Here is a 23,521-nt window from a genome sequence, read left to right on the forward strand (position 1 = left end):
GGTGAAGGAGAGGGAAGGGCTGACAATGACTGCCTAGTTATCAGTCCCGCCCAGAACCAAGGAAGAGGTGGAAGACATGAGTTCAATTTTGAACACATGGTCTGGGGTACAGGCCTTGTGGAGAGTGGTGGAGGTTGGAGATAGTGTTTGGGCATGGAAGCAGGGGAAGCATCTATGGGAATATAGGGTCGGTCCAGTGCCTTGGTGGGCTGTAGTGATAACTGCAACAGCCTACACTTGTCTGCCTTTGTTGAAGTAGGGAGGATTCCATTTTTCTCGGGTAGTTGCTGTCCCACGTGACTTGAACATTTTAAGGGAAAGTCAAAGGTCTCAGATTTCTCTTTTTTTACTTAATTTGCTCACAGTATGTAGGTGCTAAATAAATATTTGATTAGTTAACATAAATAAATAACAATTTTTTTTTTTTTGGAGTGGGAGTCTCGCTCTGTCGCCCAGGCTGGAGTGCAGTGGCACAATCTTGGCTCCCTGCAATCTCCGCCTCCCAGGTTCAAACAATTCTCCTGCCTCTGCCTCCCAAGTAGCTGGTATTACAGATGCCCACCACCACACCCAGCTGATTTTTGTATTTTTAGTAGAGTCCGGGTTTCACAATGTTGACTATTTAAACCCTCAAAAGGCATAAAAGGCATGCTATTTCAAGATCAGTCCATGGAACATCAGTAGCCTGCAGCTGGGCGACCCCGGGGCCTCAAGTAAAACCCTTTGTTGAAGTTCCCTTAGTGATTTCCAAAGGGAGGAGGGTCATGACCACCTCCTCATCATCCTGAACTTCCTGGAAGTTATGATGAAACAGGACCAACATGAAGCCCCATCAAGTGCTGTGTTCAGTGGGTGCTCATGGTGACTTATGGACCTCATGTACTCTATTTCATTTTGTTTCACTTAATCCTTGCAAGTCCCATGAAGGGCTCTTATCCTTGTTTTATGGATGAGCACAACAAGCCTTAGCAAGGGTACATAATAGAGCCAAGATCTCACAGTGAAGGAGTGGCAGAGCCAGGATTTGCACCCAGGCCTGATGGCAAAGCCCCTTTCTGCTGTGCCGTGACAGGCTAGAAAGTGGTAGGGGGTTGTGGTGCAGGCACCCATCTGCCCATCTCTCTTGCCTCCCTGATCCTGAAGGTTCATTCTGAATACTTTGTTTTTTGCTATTGTCAGATATGTTTAGATGGATATGGAAAATTCCTATGAGCTTTCAGGTAATGCTGGATCATTTCCTGTGATGTCATAATCATGAAGTATTTCCCGAGATTTTTCAAGTTGGAACTTGCTGCTGTCCAATGGAGATGCCACATGGCTGCTTTTGACCTTAATATCCCAATGAGTTTGTGGATAGTCCATGGTACGCTCATCCTACCAGCCTTGCTCATAGTCCTCCTCTGCAGGGCCTTCCCTTTTTCCTTCTTAATCAGTTCTTACCCTGAAGCCAGCATCCTCACCTGGCTGTCAACCTCTTGGATTTAAAAATATTGATGAAATCATACAATTTAGTGATTTTTGCTACGCAGTTAAAATCCTGCCATGCTTGCAAATAAAATTTGAATGTTGGGATATAATTCATAAGGGAAGATGCCATGAACCTATACTAACTGGCCCTGGGTTCTGTGTGGCCCATTTCTTTATATATTTATGCCTACATGGGAGCCTTTGCAGACCTCTCCCTGAGCAGCAGGATTCCCACCATCTACGTACCACTAACTACTTCCTGTTCCTTAGGACCTGCCAGGTCTAAGAATGGTAGGGGAGGAAGGGGGAAACCTGCTGCCCTCTGAATACCCATACTCCCTTCTGCCCTGCCCTCTAGCACAATTCCTATCCTCCCGCCCTGAGCGTGTTCTTCATCCAAAGGCCTTTCCTCACCACCTCTTCTGAATCCAGAACATCCTTCATCCAAAAGGACCTGCTGCAGCCTCTTCATCCTCCCACATCCCCCTGAAAACAAAAACTTACCCTTCATCCCTTCATGCAGGAAGTCTGGCTTAGAGGATCCCAAACAGGTGAAAGGTAGAGCTCTTGATATTCTAGAGGGAGTAACTGATCTATGCAGTGGAGTACATAGGGGCCTGAAAGCAAACCCCAGCCCCAGCAGAGGCCAGAGCAGGACATGGTCCACTCTGCTGAGGTGGTCAGGGGCCGGAGGATGCTCCTTCCAGCTCCAGGCACTATAGCTGAGTGTCCACAGAAGTGGTGGTCACCAGGCCAATGGGTGGTTGAGGATGAAGGGTGTCCGACGCTGAAGGCACAGCCTGGGTATCTGTGCAGAATTGCTAGTCCCGTGCCTGATTGAGGAGTTGGAGTGGGGGTGTCCTCCTCTGGGGCCCAGGGGAGAGGGGTGTCCAGCCTCTCTTAAGAGCATTTCCCATTGACACATCAGCACATAGGTTTCGGGATGGCTCCACTTCTGGGGACTCATGAGCTAAATCGGTGAGCCTCCTTTTTACCTTGTTTCTGTTGGGAACATTTACCTGGGTACCAAACAGCTGAACGATAAGCATGGCAACACTTGTCCTTCCTAAGGGCAGACCAGGTTCCCACTCTATTCTGGGGGACACAGGATCAGCCTTTCATAAGGGTTTTCTTCCGTTGCATGTGGTTTTCCCCTTGATACCACCCCCTTCTTTTCTTTTTTCTTTTTGAAGTCCACAGTCTTGGGATTTCCCTCTTAGGAGCTATTTAAACAGAAATAGGATGCCAGCAGGAGTGGCCTAGAAGGGATTCCTAGAAGCCTTCCTGTCCCGAGGGCCTGTGGCAGGCAAGGACCAGCTTTGAAACTTAGGCAGGAGGAGCCTGTGGCTGTGGGCCACCAGGCCTGTGCACTGTGTGTCTCCCTGAGCCACTGCATGTGGCTGCAGTGCCTGTGGCTGTCCTCTCCCCATCCTTCCTTTGTTTGGAGTGACCCTTGGAGCCTGCCAAGGCCACATGTTTCTGGAAGGTCCTCACACAGCCCGGCTTTCTAAGCACAGTCGTGTGGCCAGAGGGCTGGGCAGCTGGTGAGCCTGGGTGCTCATACCTTTGCCCCTCATTAGACCTTGTTCATGGCAGGGAGACTGGAGGCAGTGGGAGAATCCCCAAGAGGCAATGCATGACTCTCAGGGAGAGACGGATCAAGGCTCAGCCGCTGGGCCTGCAGAGTCTGTTGTTTGGACTCACTTGGGGTTTGTGACTGCTGAATACACACCTGTGTCACAACTGGCCATGGTGAGAAGGACTGTGGTGTGGTCTGGTAATTAGACACTGTCTTGTGCATGGGAGTTGGAGACACTTGAGTTTGAATGTGGCTGCAGGAGCTTGGGCAAATTTCTTAACCTCTCTAAGCCTCAGTTTCTTCATCTCTATGACTGGGCATTTCTACCAGCTGGACCAGAAGGTTGGGAGGCACCAATGTCATGAGTTGTTTTAAGGACTAAGTAAGAGAACACATGCAGAACCTTAGCACTGGGCCTGGGACTAGGTCATGCCCAAAAACTGGTACACATCCACCTGCAAAGTGAGAGACCTGAGCCCTGTCCTCCTGCTCCAGGGTCTTCTTAGGTTCACCATATAATGAAGACAAAGCAGAGGCCTTGCCGCTCATCACAGGGCCTCAGCTGATGCTGGGCATGGATCAAGATTGCAGAGTGAAGCCCAGGGCACCAAGAAGTTGTTTTCCGTGAGGGTATAGAAAGGACCTATTCTTCTTGTGTTGCTCAAATTATGAATAAAAAGCCAGTGTCTTTCATCTGTGGAACATCGTGGTTTTGCAAACTTTAATTCATTCCCAAAACACCTCTGTGAGTTTAGCAGCTGCGAGCTCACAGGTGAGGAACAGAAGGTGAAGTAATTTGCCCCAAGGCTGGGGAGCAGGCCCCCATTGCACACCCTCATCTTCCTGGAGCAGTGGTGTTCATCAGTGCCTTGTCCTGGATTCAGCTGTACAGTGTTTGCTTTCTTGTCTGGGTTTTGCTTAAGCAGAGGCCAACATGGAGCCCAGGAACCATGCTGACTGGGTTCACCCTGACTGACAGGATAGGGAGCAGGAACAGGGCATGAAGATAATTCTTTAGTTCAGGGGCAGTTTGTGACAGGCAAGTCACGCTTCCCCTCAGAGTATGCAAAGCATCCCCGGTGTCATCCTTGGACACTATTATGAGTCACTGGCTGACTTTAGCCAAGGGTGGTTTGTGGCAGTGCCAGCGAAGTCAGAACATGACTGTTCCCCAGCTTCAAGGGGGCAACCGCTGACTTTTCCCGGCTTGGATGGGGATGCCTTGTTTTAACACTTGTGTGTGGGTGACAGAGGGGCCCTGGGAGCCTTGCTTCCAAAATTAGCATCAATTGGACAGCAAGAAAGAATTGCACAGGGAAGACATGCATAATTTTACTGATTTTCTCTCCCTGTCCCCCTGCCCTGCCTCCAACTCCAGCCCAAACGTCTGGCTTAGGATTCTGTAAAAGTCTTTCGGAGGTCCATGCCAGACCTCCAGTAAAAGCAGTCTGAAGTTCTTATGTTTCTCATTTCAGAGGTTGGAAGGAACGTCGGGAGCATGATTGCTTTATCTATTCCAAGTGTGTTTTGTTCTTTGAGAGTCAGGACTTCTGTATCTACACCCTAAGTGAAAAGGGGCAAGGAACCCTCACAGCCTGCAGAGTAGGGGGCTGCATCGATCCTGTAACAGACAGAACTTTGCTTGTTTACTGTGCTAACTTGATTCATTTGCCTTCTGGGCTAACCTGTCAGAGGCCCAGCCCCTCGGCACAGCAACTGTGGCATCTTTTTGAGTTTCAGTTTTGGGAAGTCATTCTAATGTGGCTCATGCTGATTGCATAACTCAGAAGAGGTTCCTTCTTCATTGGAAGGTTGCTACCATTTCCAGAAACCTCGAGTACTGTAATCTGAAGGCACATAAAGGTCGTCTGTTGGCAGGGCTGGTTTTATGGGCATGCAACCTGTATAGGTCACACAGGACCCCATGCTCACAAGGGCCCTGAGCTTGAGGTTTAACACTCTGCAGTTGCAGTCTTAAAAATCTTGTAGTTTTATCTTTACATTTGTGTCTTGTAGGTGAAGTCCAGTGGGACAATACAGTACGCACTGGGGGCTTAGAGGCTTGGTTCCCGTGGTCCTGCTTATTAATATCTCCCTGCCTCCCCTAGGTTTTCTTGCTCCTGCCATGATCTATCCGTGGCGGGGCCTGGGGTTAAGTACATGGCATCTCAGGGTACGGCATGGTGGCAGCTGTCCCCATTCTGGACTGGCAGCTCCATGGCATCTTCAGTGGGCAACTAGAGAGGGGTGAGCTGCTTGACTCCCCCTGATCCAGGTACCTAGTACATCCTGGCAGGGAGGAGGCAATATCCTTAAGGGGTCACCCATCCATCTTGGGTTGGGACAGCCACTTCCTGGGAATAAGAGATACCTGACTAGACCCCTCAACCCCCAGCTGGGTCACAGCACATTGGCCCCGCTGCCAGCTGGAAGGAAACCCCAGAGGGAGTGGGTCCTTTGCTCCCTTACACACTCTGTCCCTGGGGTATACCTGTGAGAGGCTGCACTCAACCTGTGGGTATCCTCATACCCAAAGGACAGCAATGACATAAATAGCAAACAAACATGATGACATGAACAACAGGGTGAAGGTACTTAATGTCACTAAAATGTACAATTAAAATGGTTGAAATGGTAAATTTTATGTTACGTATATTTTCCCACCATAAAAAAATATATATTTATAAGGTGTTAAGAAAAAACAAAGGCCAAAACCACCCTGACAGATGGAGAGAGAGACTGGGAAGAAGTGGAAGGCTCTGGATTTCAGTGCTTTTCATGGGCATTTTCTTCTTACTTTTTCAACAAGGGGTCCCATGTGCTCATTTTGCACTGATATCCACAAATTATGTAGCCGAGCCTGTCTACCGGCCAGTCTGTGAAACTACCGAACTTTTGCCTGTCAAAGGGCCTGCCCTCTAAGCGTCTGAGGACATCATTTGCCAAGCAGACTCTGACCTTTTCCCTCTTCTCCTCCACCCAACAGGTATTGTGTTGGCTGCGTGCCAGGCCTTGGAGAACAGCACGTCCCCGCTGAGTGGTGAGTGCAGCTGCCGTGGGTGTGTGGATCATGTGTGGGAAGGGAGCGGGCCTGCTGCTGTGTGGCTCCTCAAGAGCTCCCTCCCTGGCCTCCTGCCCACCGAGCACACGCCTGTCCCGGAGTCCTCTCTGCCCCCTCCTCAGGGGCGAGGAGGTGCTCACTGGAAAGTCTTAACTGCAGGCCCAAGGGGGGGCTGTTCCTGGCCCTCTCAGGGGCCTCCCCTACGTGTCTCTCTTCAGCTGTTCAGACAATTCCTGTGGGCAAGTGTGCCAAAACAGGGCCTGCAGGACCCCAGAGCTTGGGGCCAGCTATGTTTTCCCCACTCTCGTAATAGTCCACCTGAAGTAGAACCCAGATTTCTGAACCCCCATCGGTGACCTTTGTTTAGTTATTTTCTGGTTTACGTTTTAATACGTATAGTAAAAAAAAAAAAAAAAAAAAAAAAAAATCGGTATTTTTTTTTAATTATTATTTTAAAGATCCTAAATCAAAATAGTGGAGAGCTTGGGACATGTAGGAGGCAAACCACCAGTGGCCACAGCACTGCAGGGGAGCAACCTCTGTTTGATTTGCATGTTGCTTTTGCCCTTTCTCCATGTGTGTTAATATTTTTATACGATTAGTCCTGGTGAGGAAACAATGTGGATTCCTGCTTTTTAAGCTCAAATGTTGGGGCTGTGCATTGTTCCATGTTGCTGGAAAGTCTTGAAATCTCTTCTCTTAAAATGTCATGCTGTCTCATTAAAGTGAACATGTGTGATTTAATGAAACATTTCCCATTGGATATTTACGGTGCCTCTAGTTTCTTAAGTTATGATGCTACCTCTTCATGCCTAGAAGCTTTTTCCACCTTTTGGATTCTTTCCTCAGAATGTGTCTCCGGAAACAGGAATAAATACAGATTTATGACCCTTGGTACAAACTGCCAGATAGCTTTCCGAGTGAATGGTGCTGATTTCTCCCAGCAGTGTGTGAGTGCACCAGTCCCACAACTCCCTGGTTAGCACAGAGTGTGTTTCAGTAACTTCTGCTCCCATCTGTTACTGCACTAGCCTCCTGCTGTGTCTCCATAGTTATTTCAGAGAGGTTCCAGTGGGAGGGGGTGGGTTTCTTACCTATTCATAAATTCTGTAGCCAACCACAGTGTCCCTGGTCTCTTCTCCTCCTTCAGGCCTTTCCCTCCAAACCCACTGGAGGCGACACTGCCAGTCCCACTGGGTACCACTGCTCCTGCAGCCCCACCAGCCCCCCTTGCTACTGTTATCCTTGATGCACTTGGACCCTTAAGGTGCCTAAGCCACTTGGTGGTCCATGATGACACAGAAGAAAATGCCTGTCCCACTCTGTGTCGTGCTTTGTTGGGGCTGGAAGTGGAAAGGTGTAAGTGTGTCCACCTCAAAACAGTGCATCTGGAGTCCAGGGTCTACTAGGGTTTCCATAAAGCAGTACTTTCACTTTTTAATTACCTCCCATCCACAAAGGACTCAGATATGAACATATAGGGAGGAAAAAGAGGATAGCTTAGTAACTTCACCATGCCATTCTCAGAATTGCCTCAACCCCCTTTCTAGAATGCACTTGCCCCAAGCTTCACCTTCTGCCCCTCCTACAGATAGACCTCTGGTGACCTGCCCAAACACTAGAAAGTACTGATACTCTAGCAACACTTACGCACTGGGTATCATTTGAGAGAACCTGGACACTGGGCCAGTTGGGGGTTACCACTCATTTTGATACTTGTCACTATGATCTCCACGCATCTCCATGGGCTAAGAAGCCTCCTGTGTTTTCCTCACCCTCCCTGTTCTCTTCTAAGCCAAATTGGGTAGAACTGAGGTATAAAGGCCTTGAGATTAAGCCAGAAGGGGGAGATGGAGTCCTGTGCCCCAGGCCTCTATCCCTAGTTTCCCGGCTCTCTGGTGAAGCCTTCCTCCTGCTCCTCCTGATTCACACTCTAAGACCTGGTAGGCCAAGAGCCATGTTCTCTACTGAATCAGGTGACAAGTTGCAATGATGGCAAGTGCTGACACTGCCATGCATAGAGAAGGGGGTCCTCTTGGTTATTTGACCCCCTCCTCCAAGTCTCCATCCATTCAGACAGACAAGAAAACCCTAAGGGATGTCGCCCTGGAGCCTGTTCCCCAGGAGCCTGGCATAACTCCTGCCTAGGCCTTTTGGGGTTCCCTAGGCCCTGCTGGGCAGATGTGGGCAGACCTGATAAATTTGTCCAGAAGGGGACTATTCTTTTTGCAGTCGTGAACAGCCTCTGTTCCATCTTTTCTTCCTGAACTTTCTATGAGAACATCTCTGAGGTTTACTTCCCCTCATTGTGACATGTGGTCAGAAAACAGCAGTTGAACCCCTGCTATGTTGCATATTAGCCTGTAACCAGCTCAGTGCCACTCTGAGGCCTGAGGTGGTCTGTGAGAGCAGAGGCAGTGCCACACCTTCTAAAGTCCAGAGAGCCTCAAGCCCCCCGGGTTGGCTGCCAGTCTGCAGAGGAGGGAGGTGGCTGCCCGTCTGCCCTCTCTGTTGCTCTCTGTTTGATGGGTCACTGAGCTACAGAACTTGCACCCCAGGGCCTTAGAGATTTAATGAAATTACTCTTTCCAGAGTTATTTACTCTTGGCCCTGCCCCATGAGACCCAGACATGAATCCAGAGAGGGCTGGGCCAGGAGAAAAGTCCAAGTGGTGATGACCGTGTTATAGTCACACCTCCAAAGGCTGGGGCTTTATGACTAGACCGGGCTTATGCTTAACTTTCTTTCCTTTAGGGTGTCCTTCCTGTCCCCTAGAGGACTGCTCAGGCCCTGGTAGGCCTTCCCACCCCATCCCACCCACTCTCTCATCACCGCACAGGGCTGAAATCCTGTGGTGGGCGCAGCTCAAACTGGGGACCAACTCCCACCAGCCACACTCACTGCCCGTCATTGTAGCAAGTGTGTGTGTGTGTGTGTGTGTGTGTATATTCATGACTGATAAGTAAAACTCTCTGTTAACATTGTATTAGAGAAACCTTCATCCACAGAAGAAGAGATAGTGAAATCAGTTCCTGTATACCCATCACCCAGGTTTGACAATTAGCATCATTCTGTCATTTTTCTTTGATCTATTCTCCCTATCTTTCTAATTTTTCCCTGTGCCGGGGTATTTTAAAGCAAAGCCCACTTCACTCGTAACACTTCAATGCGTATACGTAACAGATAAAGCCTTTTAAAACGTCACCACAATTCCATTACCGCACCAGCAAAGGCAATGATGATTCCTTTTTGTTAGATCCTCAGATATGGAAGGTAGATGATGCTGTATTTAATTTTGTGCTACTTCGTTTTAATTTGCATTTACTTTCATGTTTTTGTATCTTGCATTCTACTTATATTTCTTTTCAGGTGAACACTGTTTTCATAAAATGTATTCATGTCTCTGCTGGGTGACTTTCACATCTGAGTGCCCCTAACTCCCAATGCTCTGGATGCTGGTGGGCTCCTTTACTCAATCCCAGAATCAATCCAGAAACAAACCATCCAGAAAAATGTAAATGGTGTGAAACCATCCCCACCAGTTAGGTGTGAAAATGGGTAATTTTAGAACAAAAGCTATAAGGACTTTACCCATGATGTAAATTTGCAGGCCTTCTCACTGTAAGAGTTGATGGGAATGAGAAATAATAACGGATGCAAGATAGGTTTTGATACATTCCTGAGTGACAGCACTAGAGCATAGGGCAACAGGAGTACTCAGGGTGAAGCCGTCACACTTTAATGGAACATTGTGGAGAGAAAATTGCAAACTCCATGTGCTAATCAAAGGTGTTAAATGGGCTCAAAAGAGCATGGGGCTTATCTCATGTGGCTTTCTTGTGCATTTTTTTTCTTTTATTTTTAGAAATGAGATCTTGCTATGTTGCCCAGGCTGGTCTCAGATTCCTGGACTCCAGCAGTCCTCCCACTTTGGCCTCCCAAAGTGCTGGGATTACAAGCATGAGTCACCACGCCTGGCCTTTCTTGTGCATTTTGGAAAAAAAAAAAAAAGTTCTGTGTTCTTATAACTTGACCATTGCTCTTGGCCTTTCTTCTTGACATTTCATTGGTTTCTTCCTGTCTTCCTTTCTCTTAGATCCCCAAATATAGAGGGCAGGTGATGCCAGCGTCATAGGAAACTGGCATTGTCATTAGTAAACGCTTCTCAGACAATTTGAGTGGGACAGCAGAGGGATGTGGTGCCTGAGGCTGGAGGTGAGAGATCATGGGTTTTGGGCCATTTGGTCTCAGTTTTTTCTGAGTTTTCTGAGGGTTTTTTTGAGTTTTTTTGTCCAGTCACTGGGCAAGTTAGTTTTCTGGTTCCTGTTTGGATTTGTTTCCTCATCTATTGGACTTGAATCAGAAGTGGCCTGTGAGATTTTTCACATGACCACACACTGATGGATTGGTAGAGATGACTTGGAGAGCCAGGGTGGGGAGGGTTATAAGGCTGACTGCAGGTTTTAGGAAGTACTGCACTGATCCATTGGTGATGCTAATGGTCATAGGCCCAAGGTAGGGAAGTGGTAGTGTCACTGACACGTATTTGATTTTCTTGGAACTAGATGCTTTTTTACATTCAGGTTCAAAGATTCTAGTTGCTGGAACTATACAAAGGAGCAGGCTTTCTCTGCCTTGCTCTCAAGGAGCCTCCCAGGCAGGTGAGAAAAGACAGCATGGGAACCCGTGGGGGAATGTGTCACAATGATACGGGCAAACTTGGCTGACTGCTTAATGCATGATTTAGAAAATAGTTGCCATGGGAGTGAAATCAATAGCATGGTTGGGGACAGAGTATTTTTATCAGGTTGGTTGTCAATTTGTAAAGCATGCAGAGAAACATTAGCTGGAGGCAGGACGAGGGTGGCAGCACCTATAGCTTAGAACACCTGTCACACCCTCTCCAGGAAGGAGTTATGACCTATCTTCAAAAGACACTTTTAAATGCCCCTTAAGAGGGACAGAATGCACCCTGGTTAAGAAGTTGTTGGGTGGCTACTTGCTTAACCCTGAGAAATGTTGCACAGTTCCCAGGCTGCCCATCTGGTTCTCATATTTTCATGAGACTCACTCTAATGACCAAGGGGGTGTGGTGAGGGCATTACTCAGGCGCCCGGGAACCAGCCTCCAGGCTTCCATCTGCTATCTGCCTCGCATGAGCTGGGTACTCAGGGCGGCACTTTAAACCTCTGAACTTCTGCTCCTTCCTCTGGCCTGTGTCTAGGGACACCCACCTGGAATCAAGGCATGTTTGAAGGCTTGCTTAATTTAGTGTCTGGGAGGCTTCTCAGAGGTGAGGATGAAAGAACATGGAAATTTACAGTGCGATTATTCATGGGGAATGTCACCATTATCAGCTGGCTTAGGGAGATGGTGATCAGATCTCAGTGGTGACCCTGGGCTTAAATATGTTTAGGTGGCAAGTTTGAGCTGGGGGTGCACAGAGGGAAGGCAGATGAGATTATAGGGAAAAGCCTTTGAAGGCTTTACTTGTTTGGAAAACAGGTAGAACGTGTGTCAGCCAGCAAGCAAGCAATCTGGTTATTGCTCATCTCGCCTAACAAAAGCTTTTCAGAACTGCAAACTGCTTCCCTGTTCCATTGTCTAGAGTTTTCCCACATGGAGCTGAAGTCATTCTAAAATTAGAAGGCTCATGTGTTCTACCCAGGTACTACATGGCTCACCTGCTCCAAATAGGTGTCTATAACACAAGACACTTGGTATGTCTCAGTTTGGGGATAAAACCACATACACCCATTTGTGTTTACTTTAAAGAATGCTTAGAAGAGCATTAGGAGGGAATGAGGGATTCTTCCTTTCCTCTCCAAGATTTATCCTTGTCATCCACATTCTCATTTCACCTTCTACTTTTTTTGCAAAGGAAATTGTGCTGGGTCAGTGCTTTTTGAGCAAAAGCTGCTCAGGGTAGTAGACAGAACACAGGATAGGCAGTCCAGAATTGTAATTCTGACTCACTGGCTGCAACACCTTAACAGACCTCTTAAATCTTCTTGAACCTCCGTTCTGCCATCAATAAAATGAAGGAGTGGAATGAAGTCAATGTCTTTTCAAACTGAGTTGCAGAATCACTTTACGGGTCATAATCAACATTTTTAAAAGTGGAATTGAATAGTTTAGAGAATTTCAGAGTGCATCACATGGAGGAAGGACAGGTACCATTTCATGACTCTTGTTTTAGTTATTAATAGATTCATATACTGGCATTCTGCATCACTTTACTTGCATGAATTACACCCATATCACTTCTTCTATAATTTCCAGATTTGATTTATTCATAAATAAGAGCTTAGACACTTGCAGAGTAAGTGCCATAAATCTTTCTAGACCTATAACATTCCCCCCTTCACCTCCCTAGTTTTTTGTTTGTTTTGAGATGGAGTTTTGCTCTTGTCACCCAGGCTAGCATGCAATGGTGCAATCTTGGCTCACTGCAACCTCCGCCTCCCAGATTCAAGCGATTCTCCTGCCTCAGCCTCCCCAGTAGCTGGGATTACAGGCACCGGCCACCACGCCCAGCTAATTTTTGTATTTTTAGTGGAGACAGGGTTTCGCCGTGTAGGCCAGGCTGGTCTCGAACTCCTGACCTCAAATGATCCACCCGCCTCAGCGTCCCAAAGTGCTGGGTTTACAGGCATGAGCCACCATGCCCGGCCCTCCTAGTCTTTTATAGTTGTCTTATCCACCCTAACTTAGCAGCAGTTCATCTTCATTTTTCCAAAACTCTCTACTTATAGAAACAACAGCTCTTTTCTTATGCACAGGTATTTCATTAATTTACATAATATGTAATGAAGTTACATAAGTACAATAATGAGTACAGCTGACATAAACAGGTTTGGCAACAAATGCAAATGGCCTCTTGGTAAATATATAGCCTAACTGTTGAGAACAGAAATAGGTTGATAAACTAGAGTAGCCAACTGAGGTTTTGCATGCTGAGGGCATTGGTCTAGATGCTTTAGCAAAGAAATGGAGAGTATGGGGTTAGGTAAATCAGGGCCTTGGTTTAAGTGGAGCTCAGTTAATAGCGCATCTACCATCTTCAAAAGAGGCGAGGCAAATGACAAAACTAATGGATGTGAATATGGACATAACCTCCTGAGAAATAGCTTAACATTAATAGTGAACTGAATTCCTTAGTATTAGTAAGTGAAAACTTAAAAATTGTATATGCCCTGTGACCCAACTATCGTACTTAGGGATCTGTTTTACAGAACAATCAGATGTTAGGTTATTATCCAGTAGAGTGAAAAGTAGCCAATGTCAACAAGAGGAAAATAGTTATGGAACAGGTAGACAGATAGGCTACTATGTAGCCCTTTAAAATCATGTTGATGAGGAATGTTTAAAGATTGGGAAAATACACATGATATATACATAGAAAAAGTAGTATATAAAATTGGATGATGTAACTCGAACTTATAAACTATATACACAGATGCAAAAATACAGGGCATATAATGTTCACATTAATGATCTCTGGTTAATGAGACTATATGTGAATTTCATTTGCATTGTGCTTTCCTGTTTTTCCAGTGTCTAGAAAGAAGAGGCAGTGGCTGCCCTGCAGGTCTGTTGGCCAGTGTGCACTGAGTGCAGGCTGCCTCGGCCTTGCAGTCCAGTGACTGCACCTGCCGAGGCTCCGAGGCTCAGGCAGTACGGCTGTTTCTAGAGCATGGGGAAACAGTGGCGCCTTGCATGAGGGACACCCATTTTTGTAGCTTGGCTCCCAGGCCTCACTCCCCTGCACAGCAGCACTCACAGGACCTTTGCTGTCTGGATGAGTTGTCCCCAACATTTGCCACTTTGCCTCAGAAGTCTGGGAATGTTCATCCAAACTCTTCTTCAGTGCCTGTGACTCCTAAATATTGACCCACTTTGCAGAAATTTCAAGTACTTAACACTTCCAGGTTTCAACAGAGAGGTTGGGTCTTTCTGGGCATCCAGGTCTATGGTCAGTCTCTCAAATGTGAAGACTCTGAAACCAGACAGTCCAAGTTCAAATTCCACCTCTGCCACTTACTAGCTGTGAGACCTTGGGCAAGATACTTAACCTCTCTGTGCCTGGCTTCCTTGCCTGTAGAATGGGGATAATAATAGTACCTATCATAGGATTGATGTGACAATTAAGAGTTGACTATAAAGCACTTACAACTGTTTGTATACACGGCAGCTACTCTAAGTGTTAGCTGCTGCTGCTGCTATTACTACCCTTATTATCATTACTGGTGATGCATACAGTGTGAAGCAAAGCTGTATCTTTATGGTTACTTTTTGCCACCTGGAGTTAAGCCCTATGGTAGTGGTCTTACATTTCAGTGTGCATAACAGTCATCCTGCTGACTCTGTTGAAATGCAGATTCCTAGGCCCTTACAGCATGCGATCCAGAAATCTGCATTTTTAGTCATCAACCACATTTTGTTACAGTTGGATGGGAAGATGAGGCTGAATGTACTGTCCTTGTAGGCTGAGATACTCTCACCAGAAGGTGACAGCACGTCTCCATCCCCCAAGTTCTTGCTTTACCTCGGCCGGACAGTGCTGGTCACTGGGAGTCTGTGAAATGTGTGTGACCCAGGACTGACTTTCTAGTATTCACCCAGGACTTTGGTAAAGAAAAGTCAAAAACCTCAGAACTTGGGCCACCTCAAACCTCAAACGTCTTCTCTCTCATTGGCCTTACTGTGATGAAATGATGAACACGGTGGCTTTCTGGTAAAACATCAGCTCTGTTTTCTGGCTGTGCAAGCCCAAACTCCTGGCTTCTGAGTTCAGAGATTGACCTGGAGCATCTGGTTATTTACTGATGAACAGACCTGCAGCTATTTTAATCCAGTGAGGCTCAGATGTCCCCACAAGCAGGCTCTCCCACTGTTTGCTTTATGGATTTGTTCAGAATCTCCCTTTCTCGTTTCCTGTCTTGAAAGTTACGGCCCAATTACCTTATCAGAATGTGAAATGGAAAGTGATTTCACACATCTGGCCATTTTATCACCAGGTTGCATTGACTAAAATGTTTCTTAAATACCAAAACACAGGAGAAAATGGATTAGATGAAGCAGAATGGAGGGCCTCAGTTCTATTCACAATGTAGCGGGGGCTCAAAAGGAGAAAGTTTTTTGTTTTTTTTTTTCCTTCCTAGTTGTCACTTAGCAGCTTCAGGAGGAATCCCTCTTTTAGGGTCTTTTTTCGTTTTGACTTTTAGGGGCTTGGATTTAATGAACATGTCTCCCTGCCTTGCACAGTAGGTCCAGAAAGGTATCTTTAAGATCTCGAAAGTGAAACTTGTCAGGTATTGCTATGAAATCTGCCACAAATGAATCTTCCTGGTGCTCTTAGATATGAAAAATAGAAATACGATTAATCACCTAACAGTCCACAGGAGCCTCTATATCTGATATCCTGTTAAATAAGCAGCCCAGCACAGTGACAGGCTCTAGAAACCTAGATGCACCCCTGACCAAATGATAACCAGATTGCAGTTGCCATTGTGGGCAGTTTCCCAGGGATTCAGCCCTTGACCAGTGCTTCCCAACCTTTTTCAGAATAAAGATCCATTTTTAACATCAAAATTGTGTGAGACCCCACAGAGAGTAGTTGTGCCTTTACTATTAACGTAAATTATATTAAATGAGTTAATAAACATAATGGTCAAAAGCTGCTATGAGAACTCAGTGACACTTTAAAATGAATTTGTATTTTATCAATCACAGTAGAATTTACATAATAATATGAACTAACACTTATAGAGTACTCCCTATATGCTGGGTGCTGCTCCATTTAGCTTTATTTATTTCTACAACAACTCTAAGAAGAAGGTACTACTATTAGCTCCATTTTACAGTTGGCAAAATTGAGGCACAGAGAAGTTAAGTAACTTGCCCAAGGTCACCTGCTTAGAAATTGGCAGAGCTGGGATTTAAACCCAGGTAACTGGCTGCAGAATTCTAAGCACTTCACCACTATGCTTCAAAAACATACACACACACAGATACGCATACGTCTCACTCAGACCACAGGTGTTATTTGAGGGGAGATTTACAAACACTTTGCATTAAATAACTGTGTGACTCTCTTTCTTCCCCTTCTCCAAGACAGATTGGAAACCACTTTCTTGGGTTTTTAACCCTTCATTTCATTAAAATTTAGACATACAGCTTAAAGCCAGGTATGTGTGTGTATAACTATGTGTGTGAATGTGCACATGTATACATATATACCAATGCACATGTGAGTATATGCATGTATGTATATATAAGCTTTTATTTTTATCTTATCACAAAACTATGGAATCTCTGTGTGTGTGTGTGTGTGTGTGTGTGTGTGTATGTATGTATGTGTATATATATATATATATATTTGTTTTGTTTTGGTTTTGGTTTTGGTACAGAGTCTTGCTCTGTTGCCCAGGCTGGAGTGCAGTGATGCTATCTCAGCTCACTGCAACTTCCACTTCCTGGGCTCAAGTAATCCTCCCAACTCAGCCTCCCAAGTAGCTGGGACTACAGGCACATGCCACCACACAGGCTAATTTTTGTGTTTTTTTAGAGGTGAGTTTTTGCCATGTTGCCCAGGTTCATCTCGAACTCCTGAGCTCAAGTGATCCACCCACCTCGGCCTCCCAGTGTTGGGATTACAGGCATGAGTCCCCGTGCCCAGCCTGTATACATTTTCTTCCACTCAACAAACACTGACTTGTTTCCTGTGATGGACTTTGTTCTGTGGTGTCTAGGTTCTTATTATTGTAAATGTTTTTGCACAAACCTGGTCACAAATAGATGTTTCCTGAAAGAGTCTTTTCGTGAATTGACTGAAGATGACTGTGTCAGTAGGCTTATGAAGCACAGGGGATTGAACCTGTCAGACTCCAAAGTCACAAAGTCAGTGGGGATGAAAACGCAGTCTTCCCTCTCCTTAGCTTGATTCTGTGCACAGAGCTCACCATCTGCTAGCCACCTTGGGTGTATGTCCAAGGACGGGGCCTCTAGGTCAGAGCAAATGGATCGCTTGATTTCCGCTTCTCATTAACATGTGAGGAAATCATGCCTTTTTATTATTTAAATTTGGCTTGATGAAAAGTTGCCTACAAATAAAAACTGTAAGTATTTGATAGCACAGTGGTTAAAGTCAGGAGCCAGATGACCTAGATTTAAAGCTTAACTGTGCCCCCTGGGGACTATGACCTTAGGCAAGTTTCTTTTTTTTTTTTTTTTTTTGTATTTTTTTATTATTATTATACTTTAGGTTTTAGGGTACATGTGCACAACGTGCAGGTTTGTTACATATGTATTCATGTGCCATGTTGGTGTGCTGCACCCATTAACTCGTCATTTACATTAGGTATATCTCCTAATGCTATCCCTCCCCTCTCCCCCCACCTCACAACAGGCCCCGGTGTGTGATGTTCCCCTTCCTGTGTCCATGTGTTCTCATTGTTCAATTCCCACCTATGAGTGAGAACATGCGGTGTTTGGTTTTTTGTCCTTGCGATAGTTTGCTGAGAACGATGGTTTCCAGCTTCATCCATGTCCCTACAAAGGACATGAACTCATCATTTTTTATGGCTGCATAGTATTCCATAGTGTATATGTGCCACATTTTCTTAATCCAGTCTATCATTGTTGGACATTTGGGTTGGTTCCAAGTCTTTGCTATTGTGAACAGTGCCGCAATAAACATATGTGTGCATGTGTCTTTATAGCAGCATGATTTATAATCCTTTGTGTATATACCCAGTAATGGGATGGCTGGGTCAAATGGTATTTCTAGTTCTAGATCCCTGAGGAATTCCCACACTGACTTCCACAATGGTTGAACTAGTTCCGTTTCTTAACCACTCTGTGCCTCCGTCCCCCATCTGTAATGTGGAGATAACAGCAGAACTTACCCCACAGGGTCTCCGTGAGAATGAAATGAGAGAATATACGTAAAGCACTTAGAACAGGGCCAGGCTTACATAGGACACAGGTAAGTCCTATGTAAGTATTTGTTATAATTCTTTTCATTTAGATTTACAAAGACAGAAAGCAATAACATTCAAGTAAGAAATGGCATCTGAAATACCAAGATGGCCTGAGCCAATTGATGGCAGAGACATGATTTGAGCTTAAAGTCATAAGGGCCATGACAGGATCAATTGCATAACTCAACACTAAGGAGTTATTTTTGACACTTAAAGAACAGATCAGCTGGGTGTGGTGGCTCACGCCTGTAATCCTAGCACTTTGGGAGGCCAAGGTAGCAGATCACTCGAGGTCAGGAGTTCAAGACCAGCCTGGCCAACATGGTAAAATCCCGTCTTAGCCAGGCATGGTGACTCATACCTGTAATCCCAGCTACTCGGGAGGCTGAGGCATGAGAACCACTTGAACCCGGGAAGCGAAGGTTGCAGTGAGCCTAGATCATGCCATTGCACTCCAGCCTGGGCAACAGAGTGAGACTCCATCTCAAAAACAAAAACAAAAACAAACAAACAAAAACAGATCAAAGGAAGCCACATTTTGGCTGTTGGGAAGTAGGGTCATGGAACCCGCTATTCCAGTAGATGCCAAAACACTGAGCTTTACTTTTAGAATTACAGCACCCAAAGCAGAGAAAACACACCCCCTCGGTGGTTTCCTTTACTTATGGGAGACGTGGAATGCTTTGCACTATTCCAGCAACAAGATTCAGGAGGAACATCGAGAAATTGGAGGGAACCACCAGGGCTGCTGTGTGGAAAGGCTGAAGGCCAGAGAAGCAGAGGCACAGGAGGGCAGAAGAGGAAGGCAAAGGAAGGTCTCAGCTCCCTGCAAGTGCCCAGAACCTGCCACACAAGCACAGAGGTGAAAATGGCAGGACCATTTGCTTGAGGAAGTCATGTTCTCACTTGTTCGCTTGCTCCACAGAAGCCCTTTTCACACTGTTCTTTAAAATACAAACAGGTTGCTCTCCTTTGGTGTGAAAGGTTCAGGGAGAGGTGATGATCACAGATGGAGACTATTCATAGCACTTTATGTGAGAAAAGTTAGTGCCTAATTTCCCTTTTGATGCTAATGCTGTAAGAATTGAAGTGAGAGTACAGGTTAGAAATGTATAAAGATGGAAAATAATTAGCTCATTAAATGGAGAGTATACCTAATTGGGGAACTAGAGCTATTTGAGTTTAAATTCTTTACCATCTGGGGGACAACGTGGAATAAAATCATACCTGCTCAAAAAAAGAAAAAGAGAGTTCTTCGGTACCCTGGAGTAACAGGGTATTATTATACTGAAGGGCTCTTTGGCCCAATTTAAGTTGACTTTCTCTCTTTCTTGTTTAAGCATTTTTGTGAGTGAGCAGGAGGGCTTACTGCAGAGGGCTGTACTGGGCATCAGAGATGAACCAAGGACAGTCATTGCCCTTGGGTTCTTCTCAGTGGTGAAGGTGACAAATAGAACTGCAAACCATTGCCTGAATTAAATGACTGTCTACCAGACTTGTGAACAAAATGGTGTTAGGAAGGATGCAGGCTGTCCTCTCTTGAGGGCACTGAAGAAGTTTCCCTGGAGGAGAAAAAAAAAAAAAGTTTGCAAGCAAAGAGCACTTTAAAAATTTTTTCTTTAAAATTTTTTTGACCAAAAAATATATGTGGTGTACATGTTCCAATATAAGTATACATTAGGGAATAGCTAAATCAAGCTAATTAACATATGCAGGAGTTCATGTACTTAAGACCCTCATCGCATAACAAATACAAAAATCGACTCAAAATGGATGAAGACTTAAAAGTAAGAGCTGAAACTGTGAAACTACTAGAAGAAAACAGAGAAAGAGCTCCATAACATCAGTCTCTGCAATTTTTTTTTTTTTTTTTTTTGGAGATGGCCCTAAAAGCACAGGCAACAAAAACAAAATAGAGAAAAGGATTACACCCAATTAAAATGCTTCTGCGCAGCCAAGGAAACAATCAACAGTGTGAAGAGACAACCTATGGAATGGGAGAAAATATTTGCAAGCCATCCATCTGATAAAGGGGCTTATATGGAAGCCTACACAAGGAGTTCCTGTATAAAGAACTCAAATGGCTCATAGCAAGGGTGCCCAGGGCCAGCTCTTCTAGGAGAGAGAGCTCCTTTGATTTAGGATACAGTGGAGGCAGCACCAGTGTGTTTTACTGCACTGGGAGAAGGAGCTGAGTTGAGCAGTTCTTCCTCCCTACTGGTCACGTTTCAAGTCAAAATGATCAACCTTGGTAGAGTGTTGGTACTACAGGGCTATTCAAATAGTTGCTCTTGGAAAAAAAATAGTACTAACTCATTTAGCCACAAGAATTCTCCAAAAGTACATTTTGCCATTAAGACTACAAGTTAACTTTTTTTTTTTTTTTAACTCTGCTTAAGTAGTATCACTTTGTCAGTGAATGTAGCCCCTGAACCAGGATGTTGTTTGGGGAGAGAGCTTTGATGATATCAATATTTTAAAATATCAGTGTATTTTTATTGGTGTTCAAAGGCTGATACTATTAAAAATCTGGTCCAGAAAGGATTCTCAGTTAATATTTTTGTTTTTAAGTAAAAGAGTTCCCGATGCCCAGGCCACTTGCATGTGGTACCTCCTTGAAGAGGATATCCCGAGAAGCCTCTGGCAGCTCTGTCTAGAACTGCATCGTCCAATATGGCAGCCACATGCAGCTGTGGAGTGCTTGACACATGGCTAGTTCCAATGGAGATGTGTTGAAAATAGATACCATATACCATATAGTGAAGACTTAGTATATTAAAACTGAATATCTTATCGATAAATGTTTGTATTGCTTGTTTATTGAAGTAACAGTATTTTGACCTTATTTGGTTAAATTAAATACATTATTCAAATCAATTTCACCTTTTTATCCTAAAGGTGGCTACTAGAATATATAGAATTACTTATGCGGCTTATGTTTATTTCACAGTTTTAGAACCTTGCGACACGTTTGTTTTCACTCACATCCTTTCCTTCAATCCTGGGTTTCTCCCTAAACGCCAGCCCCAGGGTCATCTTTCCTCAGTCTCACCCCAATATTGTGCTGCAGCCAGCTGTTGAGTGCTTTCTCATGTCCCTGTACTTGTGAAAATGCTCTGCATACGGATGAACCCCTAGTGCAATGTCTGACACAATAGATACAAAATAAAAGTTGAGTAAATAAGTGAATACTAGCTCTCTGTAGCTCACCTATTTCTTTATAAAGAAACGAAGTACAGAAAGTTAATATGGCATCGAGGTTACTTCTAAAAGTGTGGACCATAGGCTGTTGGCATAAGAATCACCCAGAACGCTTGTAAAAATTAGGATTTACTCCAGACTAAAAGGTTCAATCAGGAGATGTTAGGTTATGCTGCAGTGACAAAATTTCACTGGCTTAACAGCAGGTTTAACTCTCGGTCACTCTGTGTCCACTGCGGGCCCTGGGATACTCCCCAGGAAAACTGATAGTTCAGGTTAGACCTCCATATCAGCAAGTGGGATCCATCAGCAAGCTGGGTACTCCCGCCTAGTTATGCGTTACTTGTCAGTGCTCACATTTCATTCTCTGAAACAACTCATATGGCCATACCTAGCTCCAAGGAGACGGGGAAGGCCTCTACATACCTAGAAATAGAGGTGAGTGTACACTGGTAAGCAATGGGAATGTCTGCTTCATAGGCCAAATGCAAATCTCAGAGGTAGGGCCTGGGGATCTGCATTTTTAACTCCCCTAGTGATTCATATTCACTGTAAGTTTGAGGACCATTGAGTAGAACTAGAGTTCTCAACTATGGCTGCATGTTAGAATTACCTGGGGAGTTTTAAAAACACTAGTGTCCTGGCCCCACCCCAGAGATTCTAATTTACAGGGCCTGGGGATGGCATCCAGGCATCAGTAATTTTTAAAACCTCCCCCAGAGATTCTAGTATGCAGCCAGGGTTGAAAACCACAAGTGTAGGGGAAAAAGAGGGAAGGACTCTTGAATCCTGACTCTAACACAGACCGAATCTGGTTTTGCATGTCTGTTGAAGGCAGTAAAGATCAAATGAATGTGAAAGCATTTGTCAACTATAATATAGAACAAATACTGGCCATTATACACTGGCAGGTGTGGACTTTTATGCAAACTAGATCTGTGCAAGCTGTCATATATGTATGACATGATCTCACTGCCACACACAAAACCAGGAGAGGAGGGGCAGCATCCACCCCACCTTTGCACCTGCCACCTTTTATAGTCAGTAAATGGGTGGTCCCTTCTACCTCCCCTCCCCTCCACTTATCTTGATGATAAAGGGGATAAAGAGAAGAAAAAACTCATTCCTTGTCTTGATTTTTTTCTCTCCAGCCTGTTCCAAAACCCTTAGCCCAAGCCCCGTTCCCCTTACTCTCTGTTAACCTGAAACTGGTGCCTCAAACCTCTGGTCCTCTGCAACCTCATCTCCTCCTCTTCCTGCAGCCTATTTCCCACCTGCCACCCTAGTCCCATGCCTGGAAAGGCAGGGCCCTGGGGGAGCCCTAAGCCTGCTGGCTGATGGTTTGAACAGCATAAGGAATCCATATTCTCAGAAAATTTGTGCCCAACATTGTCCCTGGTGGTATTGTTAAGAATGGCAGATTCAGCAGCACTCTGTTTAAGAGGTGAGGTATGCAATAGGTAAGACCAGCTTTTATGAGCTGCTCCAGCTCTTTCACCCACTTTTTGTAATATTCTGTTTCCTGTGGATTCTGAGATCTCACCAAATGATTTACAAACAAGCTCTTGGAATGCTACTGTTATGTAAACTGGAAATTGTACCAACAGTCAGTTTTCTTTGGTTATAAAAATACCACATTGGCTTTCTTCCATTGGCAGAGCTAAGAGTTAATGCTGGAATAAGCTGTTTTTAGTTATTTTTCCTCTTGTATCTAACAATTTTCAAGGCAGAACAATGCAAGAGTACCTCAAGTAAATAACTGTAACACCTTTTGTGAAAATACAGATTTGTGCATTTGATATGAATTAGCTTTAAAAAATGATGGAAAGAATTGCTTAGCCTGGATAGCTGTGATATAGGTTCTGTAAAATGATTCTTACTGGTCAGGCTGACATGGCCAAGGTTCTTGGCAGTGGAAGTTTTATGTCAAGCAGCAGATCACAGGCCACCACTGTCTTTTCAAAACCTGGAGGCCACTTTCTCTTATCCTACCCACCAGCCTGGCCCTCCTTTCTACAGCTGGTTCTTAATCAGAAGTTAGCACGGCTGGGATGCAATGTGCCCAAAGGAGAAGATGCTCAAGGACCTCAGCTCCTTGTAGGCAGTGACCACTGGTGCAGGCTTTTCTTATTTTAGTGCCTCCCATATAGTAGGTGAAGAAAGTGCTTTTCATTATTTTGTGCATGGGGCTAGGTCTGGATGTGGATCTTGGAGATTCGCTGAATTGAA

General features: G+C 45.0%; 1 protein-coding gene across 4 annotated transcripts in view; it reads left to right on the forward strand.

The window, feature by feature from the left end:
- TGFA (transforming growth factor alpha) overlaps positions 1-23,521 on the forward strand; it is a 106,879-nt gene that overhangs the window by 33,272 nt on the left and 50,086 nt on the right. For all 4 annotated transcript variants that reach the window (XM_034953352.3, XM_034953351.3, XM_055107813.2 and 1 more), the window contains exon 2: positions 6,033-6,086. In XM_034953352.3, the coding sequence (XP_034809243.1) occupies positions 6,033-6,086 (54 nt within the window). The remainder of the gene's footprint in view (positions 1-6,032; positions 6,087-23,521) is intronic.

Source organism: Pan paniscus, chromosome 12 (genome assembly GCF_029289425.2).
Source record: "Pan paniscus chromosome 12, NHGRI_mPanPan1-v2.0_pri, whole genome shotgun sequence".
NCBI lineage: Eukaryota > Metazoa > Chordata > Mammalia > Primates > Hominidae > Pan > Pan paniscus.